The 15,940-nt window shown below is 51.0% G+C and overlaps 5 protein-coding genes across 5 annotated transcripts; 2 read left to right on the top strand and 3 right to left on the bottom strand.

The window, feature by feature from the left end:
• Window positions 1–388: 388 nt before the first annotated feature.
• On the top strand, window positions 389–1,126 carry N7532_006418 (MARVEL domain-containing protein; the record flags this gene model as incomplete). The annotated part of the gene is made up of 1 exon (XM_056618912.1): window positions 389–1,126. One exon carries the CDS (start codon window positions 389–391, stop codon window positions 1,124–1,126), a length of 738 nt encoding a protein of 245 aa, XP_056475071.1.
• Window positions 1,127–2,016: 890 nt separating this feature from the next.
• On the bottom strand, window positions 2,017–3,985 carry N7532_006417 (uncharacterized protein; the record flags this gene model as incomplete). The annotated part of the gene is made up of 3 exons (XM_056618911.1): window positions 2,017–3,501; window positions 3,625–3,806; window positions 3,880–3,985. The coding sequence occupies 3 exons, from the start codon at window positions 3,983–3,985 to the stop codon at window positions 2,017–2,019; spliced, it is 1,773 nt and encodes a 590-aa protein (XP_056475070.1).
• A 5,674-nt stretch (window positions 3,986–9,659) lies between these two features.
• Window positions 9,660–10,589, top strand: N7532_006416 (uncharacterized protein; the record flags this gene model as incomplete). Its single annotated transcript, XM_056618910.1, has 1 exon — window positions 9,660–10,589. One exon carries the CDS (start codon window positions 9,660–9,662, stop codon window positions 10,587–10,589), a length of 930 nt encoding a protein of 309 aa, XP_056475069.1.
• A 432-nt stretch (window positions 10,590–11,021) lies between these two features.
• N7532_006415 (uncharacterized protein) lies at window positions 11,022–12,311 on the bottom strand (the record flags this gene model as incomplete). Its single annotated transcript, XM_056618909.1, has 4 exons — window positions 11,022–11,202; window positions 11,263–11,688; window positions 11,740–11,809; window positions 11,873–12,311. The coding sequence occupies 4 exons, from the start codon at window positions 12,309–12,311 to the stop codon at window positions 11,022–11,024; spliced, it is 1,116 nt and encodes a 371-aa protein (XP_056475068.1).
• Window positions 12,312–13,475: 1,164 nt separating this feature from the next.
• N7532_006414 (uncharacterized protein) lies at window positions 13,476–15,137 on the bottom strand (the record flags this gene model as incomplete). The annotated part of the gene is made up of 1 exon (XM_056618908.1): window positions 13,476–15,137. One exon carries the CDS (start codon window positions 15,135–15,137, stop codon window positions 13,476–13,478), a length of 1,662 nt encoding a protein of 553 aa, XP_056475067.1.
• Between the last annotated feature and the right edge of the window lie 803 nt (window positions 15,138–15,940).

The raw sequence follows: 15,940 nt of genomic DNA, 5'->3' as shown, positions 1-15,940 counted from the left end.
TGGTATTCTAGGCGTCTCGAGATCCTACTATAAAGCCTCCCTGGGGCCCTGACGATAGATGAAACAGCACAGCAACGACTTTCTTTTCTCCTTTTCTTTTTACCCCCTGGTACCGGGGTTATTCGACTCTTTTCTTTCATACGATTCACACGTTCTTTCTTCGAGTGCATCTTGGTTTATGTGGCTTTGCCTAAAACATTGTTTTGTTTCTCCGTCTGATACATATCAAGGCTGCCACTGGCATTCATTGTTTAGCCGCATTCACTTCGACACATTTAACGACCAAACCCGCGCAGCGCGCATATCTACTCGAGTCGTTCCTTCTTCAACCTCAGCTCGCCTCCCACCTTCAAACAAAAACCTAAACAAGCCACCACCACCACCAAAAATGGCCTTCCTCCTCGCCGGCAAAGCTGCCCAATTTGGCTGGGGCCAATACAAAAAACGCAAAGAGCGCAAAGCCGCGCAAGAACACCCATGGTCTCCCCCCCAGGACGCACCTTACCAAATGTCCGGCTACCCGCAAGGCATGGCGCCCGGCACCGAAACCACCTTCCCATCGCACAAGGAAGAACAAAGCAAAGGCTCCAAGCTGATGGGCATGCTTATCTCTGCAACCCGCTTCTTCCAATTCGCCTTCGGACTCGCCGTTATCGGATTGTATGGCCAGGATGTCCGACACGACCACCAGGATAAGCATACCTGGCACGCAAAGTGGGTTTTTGCGCTTATTACGGCGTTCGTGGCGACTGTGACCTCCGCGGTCTATCTTGCTGTACAGCTTTTGCGGAGGGGTAATAGCAACGTTGGGAGTAACCCTGCGCTGCATCTCCCGCGGTTTGTGTGGGAGTTTGTCCTGTGCGTGCTTTGGTTAACGCTTTTTGGCATCTTTGGGAAGATGTATATTGGTGTTTATCCTTCTGACAAGAAAGATGATGAGAAGAATGCTGGGCTTGGTGATGCGTCGAAGATTAATCGCATGCGCCATGCTGTTTGGGTTGATCTTATCAATTTGATTATGTGGGCCACTACTTCTTCGTTTGTGCTGTTGCGCTGGTTGAAGGGGCGTCGTGCTTCTGGGGGTTCTGTGCGGGATGTTGAGAAGGAGGAGGGTCAGGCGTTCTAGGATGCTGGTTTATCCTTTGAGGCCTGAGTGGGGTCGACGCTCTTTTTACTTGAGTGCGTGAGGAAGATAAGAGTTCTATTTGAGCTGGCTTGAATTTGTATGTGTTCTCTTGAGTTTCGAGTGCGGAGTTCTGGCTATGGCTGGTGGCGTTGTTCGAGTATTTTACTAAACTGCATTCAACTCTTCATTTGATACTTATTGCCGAGTTGTAGAGTAAACATTTATCATCAAAAGGCCAAAGGGTGTTATAGTGGCCAGAGCTCGCTTTCCAATTTTAATAGGCCTTTTAGGCCTGAACTATAGAGATTTGTACCCTGATCTGACCAACAATCATCAAAACAGTCGCCTACCTACCTGGTAACGTCGCCACACCTAATATTATACAGTCGATGAAACTTCAGCAAGAGTTATGGATATGGGACTATTTCGTAGTAGGGTTTCAGTAACTTTCAGTCTGTCGTGTTGGATCACCCATCCATCGAAAACAAGGCATGAACTGGGAGTTAAAAAAGGAAAGCGAGCACTGACCGCTATAACTTGCCATAGAAGACCGGAGTTAGGGATCAAATATTCTTACGTTTACTATTACCCTACTTGGTCAAGCAAAAAATGAAATTTCCAGCATATTTCATTGGTAAGATAGAGTTTCTTGCTAAAATTGGGAGGTTCCTGCGGTCATCCACTTGGAACTAGGAACCCACTCAAGAAAACCCTTCAAGAACCCAGTCCATGACTGGCAATAACTTCGTTGGCGAGTGTCTGGAACCATCTACTGGACGACTAGACACCGCACAAAACCCCTTCAAAATCCAGTCCATCACTGGTAATAATTTCAAAAACAATTCTTCAGAAAAACCTCCCATCATTCGGAACACTGCCATTACTGGCAATCACTTCGGAGAACGATCGTTCAGGAAACTCTCCCGGTCGCTCGGAACACTGTTGGGCGGCAGTTGAGGGCCAGTGTCAATGTCGATGTCCCCATACGACAGAGTGAGGTCTCTTAGATTCTCATGGGCATTCTGGGCCTCTGCCTGCTCCAGGCGAATCCGATCAGCCAGGGTCTCCTCAGATTCTTCAAGAGAAAATTCGCTAGGGGTCGTGTTGTCCATCATGAAAGACAGGCCAGAGAAGTTTCGAGTGTGGCCTCTGTGCTCGGAGGCTTGGTCATTTCCGCGCTCTCTGTAGGGAACCACCGTGATAGCCGATGCGTTACTAGCGTTGCTGGTGGAGCGGGAAATAGCTGGCTCAGCTGGAGGCTGAGGGCGTTGTTGAACTTGTTCGGCAAAGCGGGTGCGGAATCCTGGTTCGACGAGTGGAAAGTTGGATGGTTGGCCGTTGTGGTCGTAGTCGGTCAGCATCCAGTCCTCGAGATATTCCTTGCGAGGGAGGGAACCCCAGGCGTCTTCGAATTGCCACCAGGGTCGTGTGGGCAGCGGGACCTTTTCGATGGGCTCGGGGTCGTTGAGCACTTTCGTCAAGGCTTCCTTCATTTTCTCAGGCATGGGGATTCGATAACGGTTCTTGAAGGAGGGGATGTTCTCGAATCCAGGAATTCTGGTCCAGTCGGCGGGGACTCCGTCGCTAGACGAGCTGCTACTGGCGTAGCCGCTGTCGTTGGGTTCAGCTCGTTGTTTTCCCTTACCCTTGTCCTTTGGCTTTGGGGTTTCGTCCTGGGGGTCTTCACTCACGGTCTCTGGGGCCGGGGAGATGAGGGTTTCGGCATCGGAGTCGAGATCAGGGGCGGGGACTGCGGTGGCGGTCGCCGTTGCTTTCTCGCTCGGTGTAGTCTTGGGTAGCTTGAGGGTGCTGAGCTGGTCTAGCATTTCGTCGATGTCGGGAGAATCCATTTTGTCGTAAAGAGGTGTGTTGTGAGGTGATTCTTCGAGTGGTAGCGCGGAATCTTCGCCGAAGACAAGATCGAAAGAGAGAGAATCTCCGTAGGGATGAGGTGGATGCTGAGGTTGAGGTTGAGGCTGAGGACGAGGCTGCTGTGGTTCGGGTTTCTGCTGCTTTGGCGCTGCCGATTCTTCCTTGGGGACCGAAGTCTGCGATGACTTGCGGCGTTGGAAAAGAGGACGACGCCGTCCAGATCGGAATCCTGCGGCGAAATGGGCCGCTTTCTTTGGACCCTGGCGAGCAGCCAGTTTCTGGGGGTGGGATTTAGGAAGGTCGAGAGTAAGAGCGTTAGAAGGGCTGCGGGCGATGCTCTCCCCGTCTGGCTTTTCGACAAGAAGACGCGCGGACTTGTTGGACTCTGCTTGTGGAGTGCTGGACTTCTTCAAGATGGGCTGGGGAGTGGCCTTGGCCTCAATGGGCTGAGACTTCCGCACCGACTGCGGCGAGCCTTTGAAGTGATACGGACTGGTAGAGGTCTGTTGTGGTGGTGAGAATCAGTATGGCGGTGGAGGGAAGAAGAAGGGCAAGACATGGAGGGCCTGAAGGTGCCGCGCTTTGTTTTGGGCGGGAAGGTGACAAGACGGGTGAGGCTGGCCTACCTGCGAGTTGTCGCCACGACGTCGGAAATATCCCATGGGAGCAGCAATGCGAGCAATCAGGTCGCTCAATTGGCCAACGCTGATGCTGGTCAGCAGTTTCTCGCTGCTCCAAACTCGCCAGAAGAGATATCCCAGCCGGCGATGGGCTTGGTCCCGCGTGGCCTGCTCGGTCACGTAGAAGGCTGATAGTGGTGTCAACATGGTCCATTTACCTTTTTAAATGGGATTAGCTACGATCATTAAGCTAGGACTTACCTCTCCAGAGATCTTGGACCATCTGGAGGTCCACGGGCTGATCTCGCCGCATCTCCGGCACCGCCTGAGAGATTCTCACCAGGCTGGGAGCATCTTTCTGCTCCATTGCGGATGTGTCTCTGGCGCTTCGTGAGGCGCAAACTTCATGTAAAGCCTTATGACCACCCGCTTATTACAGGTGGCCGAACGGCCCGGAGTGATCAGATTACCGCTCAGATGACCGCAGGCGAAAATGCTGGTGGTTTATGAAGTGTTGTGGGGTGGACTTGGTGACGGTGCTGAGCGATAGAGAAGAAAAATTGCAAACGAACGAAGACCAACACCTTAGCGACGGCAATGTTGTGAATTGCCGGTAGGGCGGTGCATAACTCGCCTATTAGGAGTAGCGTCATAGGCATTCACCAGAGCTGCCTACAAGTTTCACGGCAAGTGCCGTCGTTCCCTTCCCACCCTGACCCTAGGGTACCCAGCGAGGACTGTCGATTGGGAACGAGACTGATCAGGAAGGTGCGAGGTCACGGGATCATCCAGCGGGAGCAGCAGGCACCTCGAAAGGGTCTGTTGGTCTCTAGGCTTACAGTCCGAACAATGCGAGCAATCGAACGCCGTCTCAGCTGAACTGATTGTTGTTGAAGCAGCAGTATGAGCGGTGAGCAGCTAACGCAGACCAACGCGCCGCAAAACAGCACACAATGACGAAACGGACAGGGAACCGCAGCCTCAAGCAATCCCTGTTCGCCAGTCCAACCCAGCAATCGAGTGGCGTCAAAGGGTTCCCAATCCGGGATCGCAGCACATCGCCGGGGCAGTCGGGACGGCCCGTCACTGGACTGGTGCGAGGATTATAAGAGTCGACCATCGCCAGCCACTGTGGGCCATTGCATCGACCTCACAGGCTCGCCCCATGACAAATCGAGTCATCCAGCTCCGCCTCCTCATCATCGCATTCCGATTCGCCTGCCCCTTGCAACCAGGGACGCCCCTAATTACCTGATACACCCAGCCCTATCGTCTACCGACTACTCTTCCGAGAATACAAGGAACTCAGAGGGAGTCGAGGAAGGGATATTCTGTCAGGCACAACCCAAGGAGCAGGCGCAGGTTCATGTCGGACGGTTGAGCTGGCAATCCACGCGGCATGGCCTCATGCAGCTTCCCGGCGACGGAAAGTCTGGTCCAATCCTGAACGAGGGGTGCAGGAGGAATGCTCGAACTCTGCAGACGCAGACTCGTCATGTCTAGACCGCATTCGTGGAAGCTGGAGAAACCCAGCCCCTTACTATCCCCGCATTGGCCCCCACCTCAAAGCCCCACCTTCTGGAATGTTGAATCTGCGGAGAAGGCGGGAGAAATGCGCCATCATGATTTCTGGGTATGATAGGAAGGTGAGCCGTGATCGATAATCACTGACCTGGATACAAGGGATGACTTCTTCGTTCTACTTTCGGTCGTGAACCCGTCAATCTCGGTTTGCTGACATCACCCGTTCGATCTATATCACCGTTGACCTGTACCGTGGTTCAGCGGCGGGCCTGACAGCCACGGGTGTGCTAGATGTTCTCTGGGTATTTTGTGGCGTTGAAATACGATTGAACGGCTGCTTCGTGAGATCCTCTTAAAGAATAAATGATCAAGCAGATGGCTCTGCAGAGTCTGTCTTGATTACAGAATCACTATCCATCACTGAGTCCAACGCAGTCAGATTTGACGAACTGGTTGACAGGGAGCATTCCTCTCGCACACTACAGTCAACTTCTGAATCATCCATCCTTCTTCAAACTCCACTTTCTCTCAACTATATCGAGCATTCACTGTTGAATCACTTCCATGTACGATGCTCTAATGGAGTCTCATGACAGTGCTACGACGTACAAAGGTGAGTAAGAATCGTGAAACATACCCGAACGCTTGAGAAACGTGACACTCTAACTTTCTCTGATATCTAGTAGCGGTATTCTAACGTCATCAACAACATCATTTATTCTCTGGCTCCACAATCCACTTTGGTGTATTCATCATGCAGACTCGCTGTTACATGTGGCTTGAGATTGGAATGAATTTTCCATCAAAGGTGATGGGAGGGAGGGGGGTAGTGCAGCTCCGAACTCTCTCTAATCCCTTCCCACGAAGGCGCGTCTGAGTGATTTGTGGTTTAAGGAACGCGACACAAGATGTTGCATGGCGGCATTCCCAGTGGAATACTGACCACTGTCATCAATTCTAGACATGTTGTGTCACTTACCTCCTGCGGTGTGGTAAAAGCCGCCCACCTTTATCGTTTCCATCTCCCGGAGAAATAAAGTCCACGATGACTGCCGGTATGGCCTCATGTCTGGCTCTCTAACAATCTACTGGGATGAAGGCGGAAAGAAAGGGCTGGATTTATGACATATTACCGAGCCCTACAAAAAGACTTCTTTTCTTGGGGAGGTAGTAGCACCTCCAGAAACCGAAGCAGAAGCCAAATCCGGTCCTCCATCACCACCGCCTTCTCTGCAACAACAGATTCATATCCGGTATGTTGTCCTCGTCTGTGTCTTCGGTCAATTATGCCTCAATTCACTCACCCACCAACCTAGTGGTGGCAGAGAAAGGAGGAGGAGGAGGAACTATCGACTTACGATTTTTTCCCCACGGTTGTGGAATAGGTTTGATGATTGACAGAACTCTTGGTTTGCACTCAAGCTGCAAACTCTTTCTTGAACTGAACACTCCTCTGCAGGTCAGGGGAAGTCGACCGCTTCAGGGCTACTCTCCGGACTCGTAAGGCCACTGCGACTTGATGAACTGAGAGTAGACCTTTTTGGAATACTTCTCTCGCGGCCCTCAACTCACGGAGTGTTTTTACGACAATCTCATTTCTTCTGCTACAAAGATGCACTGGTATCCCCAAATTCAGAGCGCCTCTCTTTCGCATAAGGGAACAATTCCCTACGAAGTGATGATGCAGACTTTCAGGGACGAAAAACAAATATAGAAGCGATCTCAGCAAGAGGAACTTCTCGAATTCCAGCAGCTCAGTGATGGAGAAAGCTAGAACCAATCGTCCAGACGCATCATGGATACCAATGCCTGTGACCGTCACAACGTACAGTGCCAAGGTTCCTGCTGGCCAACGGTCGTGCTGAAAGCTGACTGGAGTGAAACTCCAGTCAAGCTCAAGCGTGATATGATGTTCTGACTGAGGGAGTCGAGAGAGTTTGGCGAGGTCGGAATCAGGATCAAGGCTTTGAAGGCCAGGGTCATACCGCTGACCGGTAGGTCGCCGAGCAAGAGGACTCCAGGTCGAAGTTCTTGCAGAGCGAACAGACGCATAACAGTTCCTGGCATATGCAGCAGTGCGTAAGAAGGGATACTACTAAAAGAAGCATCGGCACGTGTTCTTCAACTTGGATGGAAAGACATCACATCCAAGCGAAGCCCAGCGACGCATCTCTTCACCCACTAAAAGACTAAGCGCAGAAAAGTTTCATTTGAAACAGACGAGGGAATCCAAAGAAGGCTGCAAACATTTTAATAATGGTATGCCACCAAACAGTTTCTAGTGCGGATTTCACAGCCACAATGCGGCCATATTCGCAAAGATCAATACTCAAACCCTATCATGTCGCCAAAGTGACATGAAACCAAAGTGGACGCGACCATGACGCTTCCTCTATGGAACCGTGGCATTACGATCTTAAGAAACGTTTCAGCATGCCCGCCAGCGAAGCCCGCATGGAGTACAACGCCTTGGAATACAGCCTTAGAAACGTCTATTCGCGACGCGATCGTAGCTTGGATCGAGAGTGACATATCTGGGCAGATTGAAGTTGCAATAGTCACCCTGTTAAGTGAGGCTGGGATATGAAAATGAAAAGCTATAATGGAACAGCACTCTAAGCGGGGTTTTTCTCATTAAGAAAAACAATACAGTGAAAGTTGTTGATACATTATTGTGAGATTGCTGCCTGGTAGGTGTACCACGTGCATGGTGGCACATCATGTGATAATGTGAAATATATAATAATGAGCTCAAACCCATCAGATTGAAATGATTTTCTTTGGCGGATTTGTCAAGGAAATGCACTTTCGTAACACGGGGACAAAAGCCAAATCTATCTCTTTAATGCACAAAAATGATGTGGATCGTGTCTGGTGAGTTTCTGTCAACTCCTTGTGTCTATCTGTCTCAAGAAGCAAAAACAAAAAGATGGACCCGCGGGGAATTGAACCCCGGACCTTTCGTAGTTCCAATAGACCAAATAGGTCACTGCAAAACGAAAATCATACCCCTAGACCACAAGCCCGATTATTTAATCATATAATATTAATTCCATTGTTGTTACAAAGAAATCACGAGGCGTATAGTCTTCGAGCAGAAGTAAAGTAAGTAAAATGTAAGCGGGATGTGGCCATGAAAGGTCTGATTTGCGAAGCCACGCATTTGAGGGTCAAGGCGCAAGCTTCCCACGACACCCTTGGACAATGATGCGACACAAAAACCGTTCAATCTCTGTCCTGCGCGCACAAGGCTCTTCAAGATAGTTTCCAATGATCGGAAAGTCCATGAACCGACATAGTCATCGGCCCCAAGGGCTTGGCGACGAAGGAGTCTTGCCTGCAGCATTTCTTTCATGTTAATTTTGCCCATATATAAACCTAGAAGAAATCGGCGCTTCATAAATGTTGTTGATAAAATCTTGTGAGTGATCACATCTTAGCTCATAGACACAAACAGGGTGCGAAATTTCATCAACTGGGCCTATGGTTTAGGGGTATAATACCCCCTTCGCATATACCGCCTTCCTAATTGGAAGCGGCAAATGAGAATGGGGGTGGTCCGGGGTTCGATTCCCCGTGGGTCCATGTCTTTTTGTTTCTTTTTTATTTATTATTATTATATTTTTATTTATTTCTATATACGTATATATTTTTCGGTCTATATACGAACTGTCGCTCGCGAGTCCAGAAGTAGCCTCTATGAGTGAACGATTTCGGGCCAGTTTGCTAACAGGAGCTGGTTAGGCATGAAGTGAGCTGAGTGGTTCCATCCCACGGACAAGAGTCCTGCGGTGCAATCTGATCTGCGGATGCCGTTTGGAACCTGCAAGGAACACACGTCGCTATTCACCACACTATAGACGTATATATTTGACCGAGCGAGTTGAAGATGGCTGGGAGCAATAACATGCTCCTCACAATTAGGGAGAACATTGGTGGAAATCACGTGATCACTCAATGAGGGCGGCAGAAGACTGGGTATCTAAATGGATATTACTACTTTCTGCCATATCACCTTTTCTCCTATATAATATACCACACTCTTCTCCTGACATATCTTGGATGCTTACCTAGAACACAGGTAAGACAAACGGCCAGATGAGGCTTTGATATCTTGATCACCCTGGCTGGGCGCTCCAAATCCCAATCTTGTCTCGCCTCTCAATTATTTAGTCACCGACATGATCAGTCGCCTAATATGACCACTGAGTCCTCGGATTACCTAGCAAAAGGAAGCAGAGCACAGAATGCGGCTACAAGTGCGCTCAACCAACGCAAATGTCAGCGATGTCTCCGCCGGAGTGCCGAGACCAGTATCGGCCTTGATTTCCCCATTCCGGCATCAGCACGACAATCGTCCTGACAGCCGCCGATCACCCTCTTATTTCCGAGCACTTTACCTACCCAATGTCGGAATATTTCCAAAATACATCTTACGATACATGTAGCGCCTTTATTATTATCTATAACAAACTGCATGTACCCCCGCAGTCTCGCAGATACAACCCAGCAACACAATGCGTCTCAACCAAGCACTGGTCATCCTGCCTGTGGCCACCTACGCCCTCGCCCAATCAACGACCAAACTATTCAATTTCACCAGCGACATCGACATCGAGAACAGCGCGACCCGTCCTAATGGAAACCTCCTCCTCACAACTTTCGAAAAAGGCCGACTCTACCAGCTCAACCCTCTCCAACATGCGCCGCAAGCCGAGCTAGTCGCCGCCCTCCCCGGCGCCACAGCCCTCTGCGGAATCGCGCCCATCGATTTGGACAAATTCGCTGTTATTGGAGGAGTTCGAGGCCATTACAGCTACGTCAATGAGACGGTGTACACGGTGGATTTCAGTCAGAATCCCACGAAACCAACTATCCAAACGATTTCTCGGATTCCAGAGGCCGTGATGCTCAATGGCTTGGCTTCAATGCCTTCTCAACCGCATGTTGTTTTAATCGGGGATGCGCGACGAGGTGCAATTTTCCGCGTGGACACGGCTACCGGCTCCTCGCAGGTCACTTTCAAAGATGAGGCGCTGACGGCGCCGGCAAATGCGTCAATTCCAATTGGCATCAATGGCCTCAAGGTCTTTGGGAACAATGTATTCTTCACTAACTCGGCGCGGAACATCTTTGCCAAAATTCCTGTTAGCGACGATGGTCTCACGTTTGGATCGGTTCAGATCATCGCCCACTTGGAAACGCGCAAGTCAGGCGAAGACTGGGATGATTTCATCATTGATACCGACGGTATCGCGTACGTCGCGCAGCCGAATAACTCCTTGGCGCGAATCACGCTAGATGGAGAGATAAGTGTCATTGCTGGTGGTGGAAACAGCACTATTCTCGCGAGACCTACCTCGGTGCAGATTTCCAAGGATGGAAAGTCGCTTTATGTTATGACTGGCGCGGGATCGATTGTCGAGGTCAAGATTCCGCGGGACTAGTTGTGCCGTGCAGAAAAACTTGTATACTCTATCACAAACTTATCTACAGAAACTTTCTCATTTTTTTTAATAATGCACAGTAACGTCATTGCTTGTCAATATGGCATGGCTGTGAGCTTGATCTCTTTATAGAAATCCTTGGTGGGACCCCATCGGAGTTCCGAAACTGACGTTCTGAACCACGCCTTTCTTGTTGACATTATTGATGACCACTTCCGAGGCCTTCAGTCCAACTTCCTGATAATCCTTAGAAAGATATCTCATGTGAACACGGATTTTTGCTACCCTGGAGAAAACTTGTGTACTGCTGTCGATATGTTCGTAGGTGCACATGATGTGCCAAATAATTCGTACTCATGCAATAGAATAACCCGGAGGAAAGAAGAAGCTTATGTGATGAAATTAATGAAAGTAAACGTAATACTGGGCGACTTAGGTCAAGGTATAACCACCATCAACCCTGAGATCAGCCCCAGTAACATACTTCGACGCATCACTAAGCAAGAACGTCACAGCTCCCATCAAATCCTCCGGCGTTCCCATCTTCCCAACAGGAATAAGCGAAGTCCACTGCTCACGCAACTGCGGATTCTCATCCAAAATCTTGCGAGTCCTAGTAAATCGTCAGCCATAATTCCAACTCACCACCACCCGGCCTCCATCGGAAACTCACAAAGCAGTCAACATATACCCCGGTGAAATGCAATTAACCCTAATCCCATGGACCGCCCACTCAACCGCCAATGAAGCAGCCAGATGCCGCACAGCCGCCTTGGCCGCATTATACGGCGCCTGCGGCTGCGGCACATTCACAATGGACCCAGACATGGATCCGATCATCACGATACTTCCAGGCGCTTTCCGCTCCATGAGATGCTTTGCCACGCCCGTCGCGAAGAGGTACGTTCCGTCGACGTTGACACCCCAGAGTTTCTGCATGCGGTCGAAGGGGTAGTTGATTGCGTCGAAGTTCTCCGTGAAACCGGCGGATGTGACGAGGTTGTCGATTTGGCGGTGTTTTGCGAGGACTTCGGAGAGGGCGGTTGAGACGGAGTCTGGGTTTGAGACGTCGGCGTAGTGTGCTGTTACGGAGGGCATTCTGAGTGTATTAGTTTTATGATGTTATGAGGTTGGTGGAGGTGGGACGGACTGTTCGAGGCCCGGGTTTTCTTTGCGGAATTGCTCGATGATTTTTTCGGCTTGCTCTTCTGCTTCTGCTTCTATGTGTGTGTTAGTGGGTGTTCGGCTGGGAATTATTCTGCATACTTATTCGGTGTACTTACTATTCAAATCAACGATTGCCAGATGCGAGCCCGAGGCAACTAGGCCCTGCGCCATGACGAGTCCTAATCCGCGTGCACCACCGGTTACCATGGAGACTTTATTCTCGAGCGAGAATGAGGCCAGGGTGCGCTTGAAATGCATTCCGCCGCGGCCTTGGACGACCGGTTGGGAGGGCATCTCGCTGTCGGGCGGGTACTCGATCTGGACGCTCTCGTCGGTTCGCGCGAACTGGCCTTCATGTTCGCCCGATGCGCCGTCGGGGGCTTTGTTGGTGGCTGCGAGGTTCGGGTCATTTGTCGGGTCATCTTGTTTGTTGTTGCGGGCTGCAGTGTCTGAGAGCGGGCGGAGGAATAGGCCTGTTGGCCTGCCTCTTGCCGCGAGAGCTACTGGACGGGGAGCCCTGCGGAGGGCTGTGCGGGTGACCGTGCGAGAGAACATCGTTGCAGTTTGTCGGCGTGTGAAGCTGTTGAGGTCGAGGTTGATAGTGTGGAAGTGAAATCGAAGGAAGATAGGACGGGAGGCGGAGGGGAAATATCTCGCGGGGGAGGGGGTGGCCACAGAGCTATTTACTTTTTTTTCATCCTTTTGTATTATTCTGATTCCAACGAAGCTAGAGCTTCTGGAGCCTGTCACACTGGAGCTCGTGAATGGCTGGAATGCGCCACTTGCGGAGGGATACCATCACTCCGAGTCCGCGCTGCCAATGAGCGAGTTGCATGGAGCAGCCTAGGGAAATTGAGTTGCAGATCGGGGCAAGCCAGGAACAAAATAGGACATGTGTTGCAGTAAGATGTGCACTAGCATCGTCAAGGGTGTGGTTGGGGCAGCTGGAGGCGAGCTGGTGGTGATGTCAAGTGGCCGATCTACTTGACCGGAATACAAAGACAGTGCCGAATAGCTAGCTATTCCCTACCCTATCTCTAGGGAGCCTCAGGATACGGAAGTATAGTACTCGGCTAATTATATGGGCTAGGGGTATTTAGGAAAATGTGCCTTTTTTTTTTGAGATCCATCACTTCGCCGACCGTATTTGCCGCCGTCTTACTGGGGCTGTTGTCATGTTTGCCACTAAGCAGCAACCCCTCATTTCTTCGAATCCGATACAAGTCATCATGCAGAATCAAACATTCACAGAATTGACTCGATAGCGATGAAACGATAATCCTAAAATAGTACCGACACCAGGGGATCTATTCCTCGACATCGAAGATCTTCAAATGTGGAGCTAATCGGCTCCACTTCTCCAGCTCCTCTGCGACCCATAAGGATTTCTGTCAGACGATCTGCTACTGATTACTCTCTACCTGTGCAGTTGTAGGTTCTAACATAGCTGTTATTGTACTAGTAATATCCGATACTCCAATAGTGCAAAAGCAAAAACATAAAACCGCCTTTCCTGGAAACAAAATTATTGCTCCTCGGCGAATTCGACCAGCGGCGTCCCGCTCTTACATTGATCCTGTCAACATCATTAGTAAACTGCCTTCATTTGAGATCGCAGGTGTAAAGTCTTAATAGGCCGGGGGGACCAAAGGCCAGGCGGGAGCGAGCCATCCCAAACGGGACGACCGGCGCCAATGCAAACAGCCCGAGATTAAATCCTCAGACTCCTCTGGCCTGAGGCGAGTCTAGAACACAAAGAAAAGGGGCATGGCTTACTCCTTGTTGATGAACGACGCGCGCAATCGTCCCCTGCTGCGGACTGCGAATGACCGTCTCCATCTTCATACTCTCAATCACCACCAATGGCTGATCTTTCTCCACCGTATCGCCCGCCTGCACTTCCACGCGCAGCACCTTGCACGGCATCGGGGCAAGGACACTGTTGGCGACGTCCTTCATTCCCAGTGCTTTCTCCATCCACTTAGCTCGTGGCACTGTGAGTCGATATTGCATGCCTTGTTGGAATGCGAACGGTGTCCTCGTCTTGGACGACGGTTGTGTCCAAGCGGGTGTGGGGAAAAAGGATGTCACGATGTGCGAGACTGGGTCCATGCGGCTCTCAACTTGTTCGAATACTCTGCCGCCTACTTCGATGTTAAATGTGCGGTCCGCTGTCTGCTGCACGCGGACGTCGAAATTCCGCACTTCACTCTGAGGGCCCTTGGATTCGGTGAAAGATAGCTGTCGCTGCTGGTAGCTTGGAGCGAATCCGATCGCACTCCCGGCAAGGCCACCGGATGCCTGGGATGCGGCCTGAGAGTCGCGGTGCAGACACGCCAGCGCAACTTGAGCAAGAACCTCCTCGTCAATCTTCTTTTCGGGGAAGAGCTCTTCACGATGCTTCTCGATATACCCAGTTTCCACCTCACCGGCAATAAAATCAGGACTTCGGCAGATGGTCTTGAGAAATTCAATGTTGGTGACGGGTCCAGCAACCTCATACTGCTCCAGGGCAGCACCGAGTCTCCGGATAGCTTCTTCGCGGGTTTCGCCCCGGACAATCAGCTTGGAGATCATCGGGTCATAGTGCGCCGAGACATCATCGCCTTCGACAAAACCGGCATCAATCCGGATATCTTCGCTTGTAGTAGGTGTTCGAACGTGAATAAGACGGCCCGAGTCTGGGATAAATCCCATCTCGGGATTCTCGGCATAGATTCGGGCTTCAATGCCGTGACCACTCCGGGCAATGTGCTCTTCCACTTCTTCCTGGGTCAGAGGGAGCGGTGCACCTTCCGCTACCATAATCTGCCAGTGGACCAAGTCCTGGCCAGTAACCATTTCAGTGACGGGATGTTCCACCTGGAGACGGGTATTCATCTCCATAAAGTAGAACTCGCCGGTGTCATTGTCGAAAATGAATTCCACAGTACCAGCACCTTCGTAGCCCACAGCGAGAGCGGCCGATCGTGCCTTGGCCCAAAGATCCTTGCGAGTCGCATCTGGTAGATGGGGTGCCGGAGATTCCTCCAGAATCTTCTGGTGTCTCCTCTGAATACTGCAGTCTCGTTCACCCAACGCAACCGAGTTGCCGTGCTTATCCGCAAAGACCTGAACCTCAATGTGACGGGGGGTTGTGATGTATTTCTCCACCAGAACATGATCGTCGCCAAACGAGTTCCGAGCCTCAGACTTGGCCGACTCGAGTTGTGCTTGGAATTCGGCCTTGGAGCTGGCAATTCGCATTCCCTTGCCGCCGCCGCCCTTGATGGCCTTGATGAGGACGGGGTATTTGATCTTGTCGGCTTCGGCTTCGAGGAACTTGGGGTCTTGATTCGAGCCGTGGTAACCAGGGACACAGGGGACACCCGCGGCCAACATAATCTCTTTGGAGCGACTACCGCCGGTCAATAAACTGTTCTGAAAATTCCCACCCTCTGCACATACCTCTTGTCGCCCATGTCCTCAATTGCCTTCCATGGAGGCCCAATAAACACGATTCCAGCCTCGGTGCATTTCTTCGCAAAAGCAGAGTTCTCGCTCAACTACTCCTGAGTTAGTTCCCATGTTCGCTTTAGACAAGACCTCGGCAACTCACAAATCCATATCCGGGGTGAATTCCCCGACAGCCCTCCTTTTTCGCAATTTCAATGATACGGTCTCCGTCGAGGTATGCCGACACCGAGCCCAAATTAAAGGCAAATGGCGAGCTCAGGGCATGTTGTGCTCGGCTATCCGGGTCGGTGTAGAGGGTCGTCACGCGGATTCCATGCTCCGCCGCTGTCCGTCCAACGCGCCTAAAACAGTCAGTCCGAAATGCCTTGTCCAAAAAGTTACAATTCGAGGTTATGTATACAGTGCAATTTCCCCTCGGTTTGCAATCAGGATTGAATCCAAGGAATTTGTTTTGCTCGCCGCCGAGGATGCGGCCCTGGTGGTTCTGCGGGCGGCGATCGGGGCGAGGCGGGGAGTAATGCGGAGAAGGGACGAGACGGTCATGGCGAGTATGAGCGCAGCGAGAGCAGCTACTGAGTAGTGTCCAGCTGCTCGGTGGTGTATTTCCAGTAAATCTGGGGGATCACTCAGAATCTGAATTCATGGTCGGGGGTGGAAGTTACGGCAAGAAAGGGCGGGCTTTCTAGAGCTGCGAGCTGCTTAAGCCGACGCAAAGCGAGATGCGGGGG

This window comes from Penicillium argentinense (assembly GCF_028826775.1).
Source record: "Penicillium argentinense strain IBT 30761 chromosome Unknown utg000005l_segment0_segment0, whole genome shotgun sequence".
Lineage (NCBI taxonomy): Eukaryota > Fungi > Ascomycota > Eurotiomycetes > Eurotiales > Aspergillaceae > Penicillium > Penicillium argentinense.
Note: the sequence above shows the minus strand (reverse complement) of the source record. Positions and strands in the feature narration are given on the sequence as shown.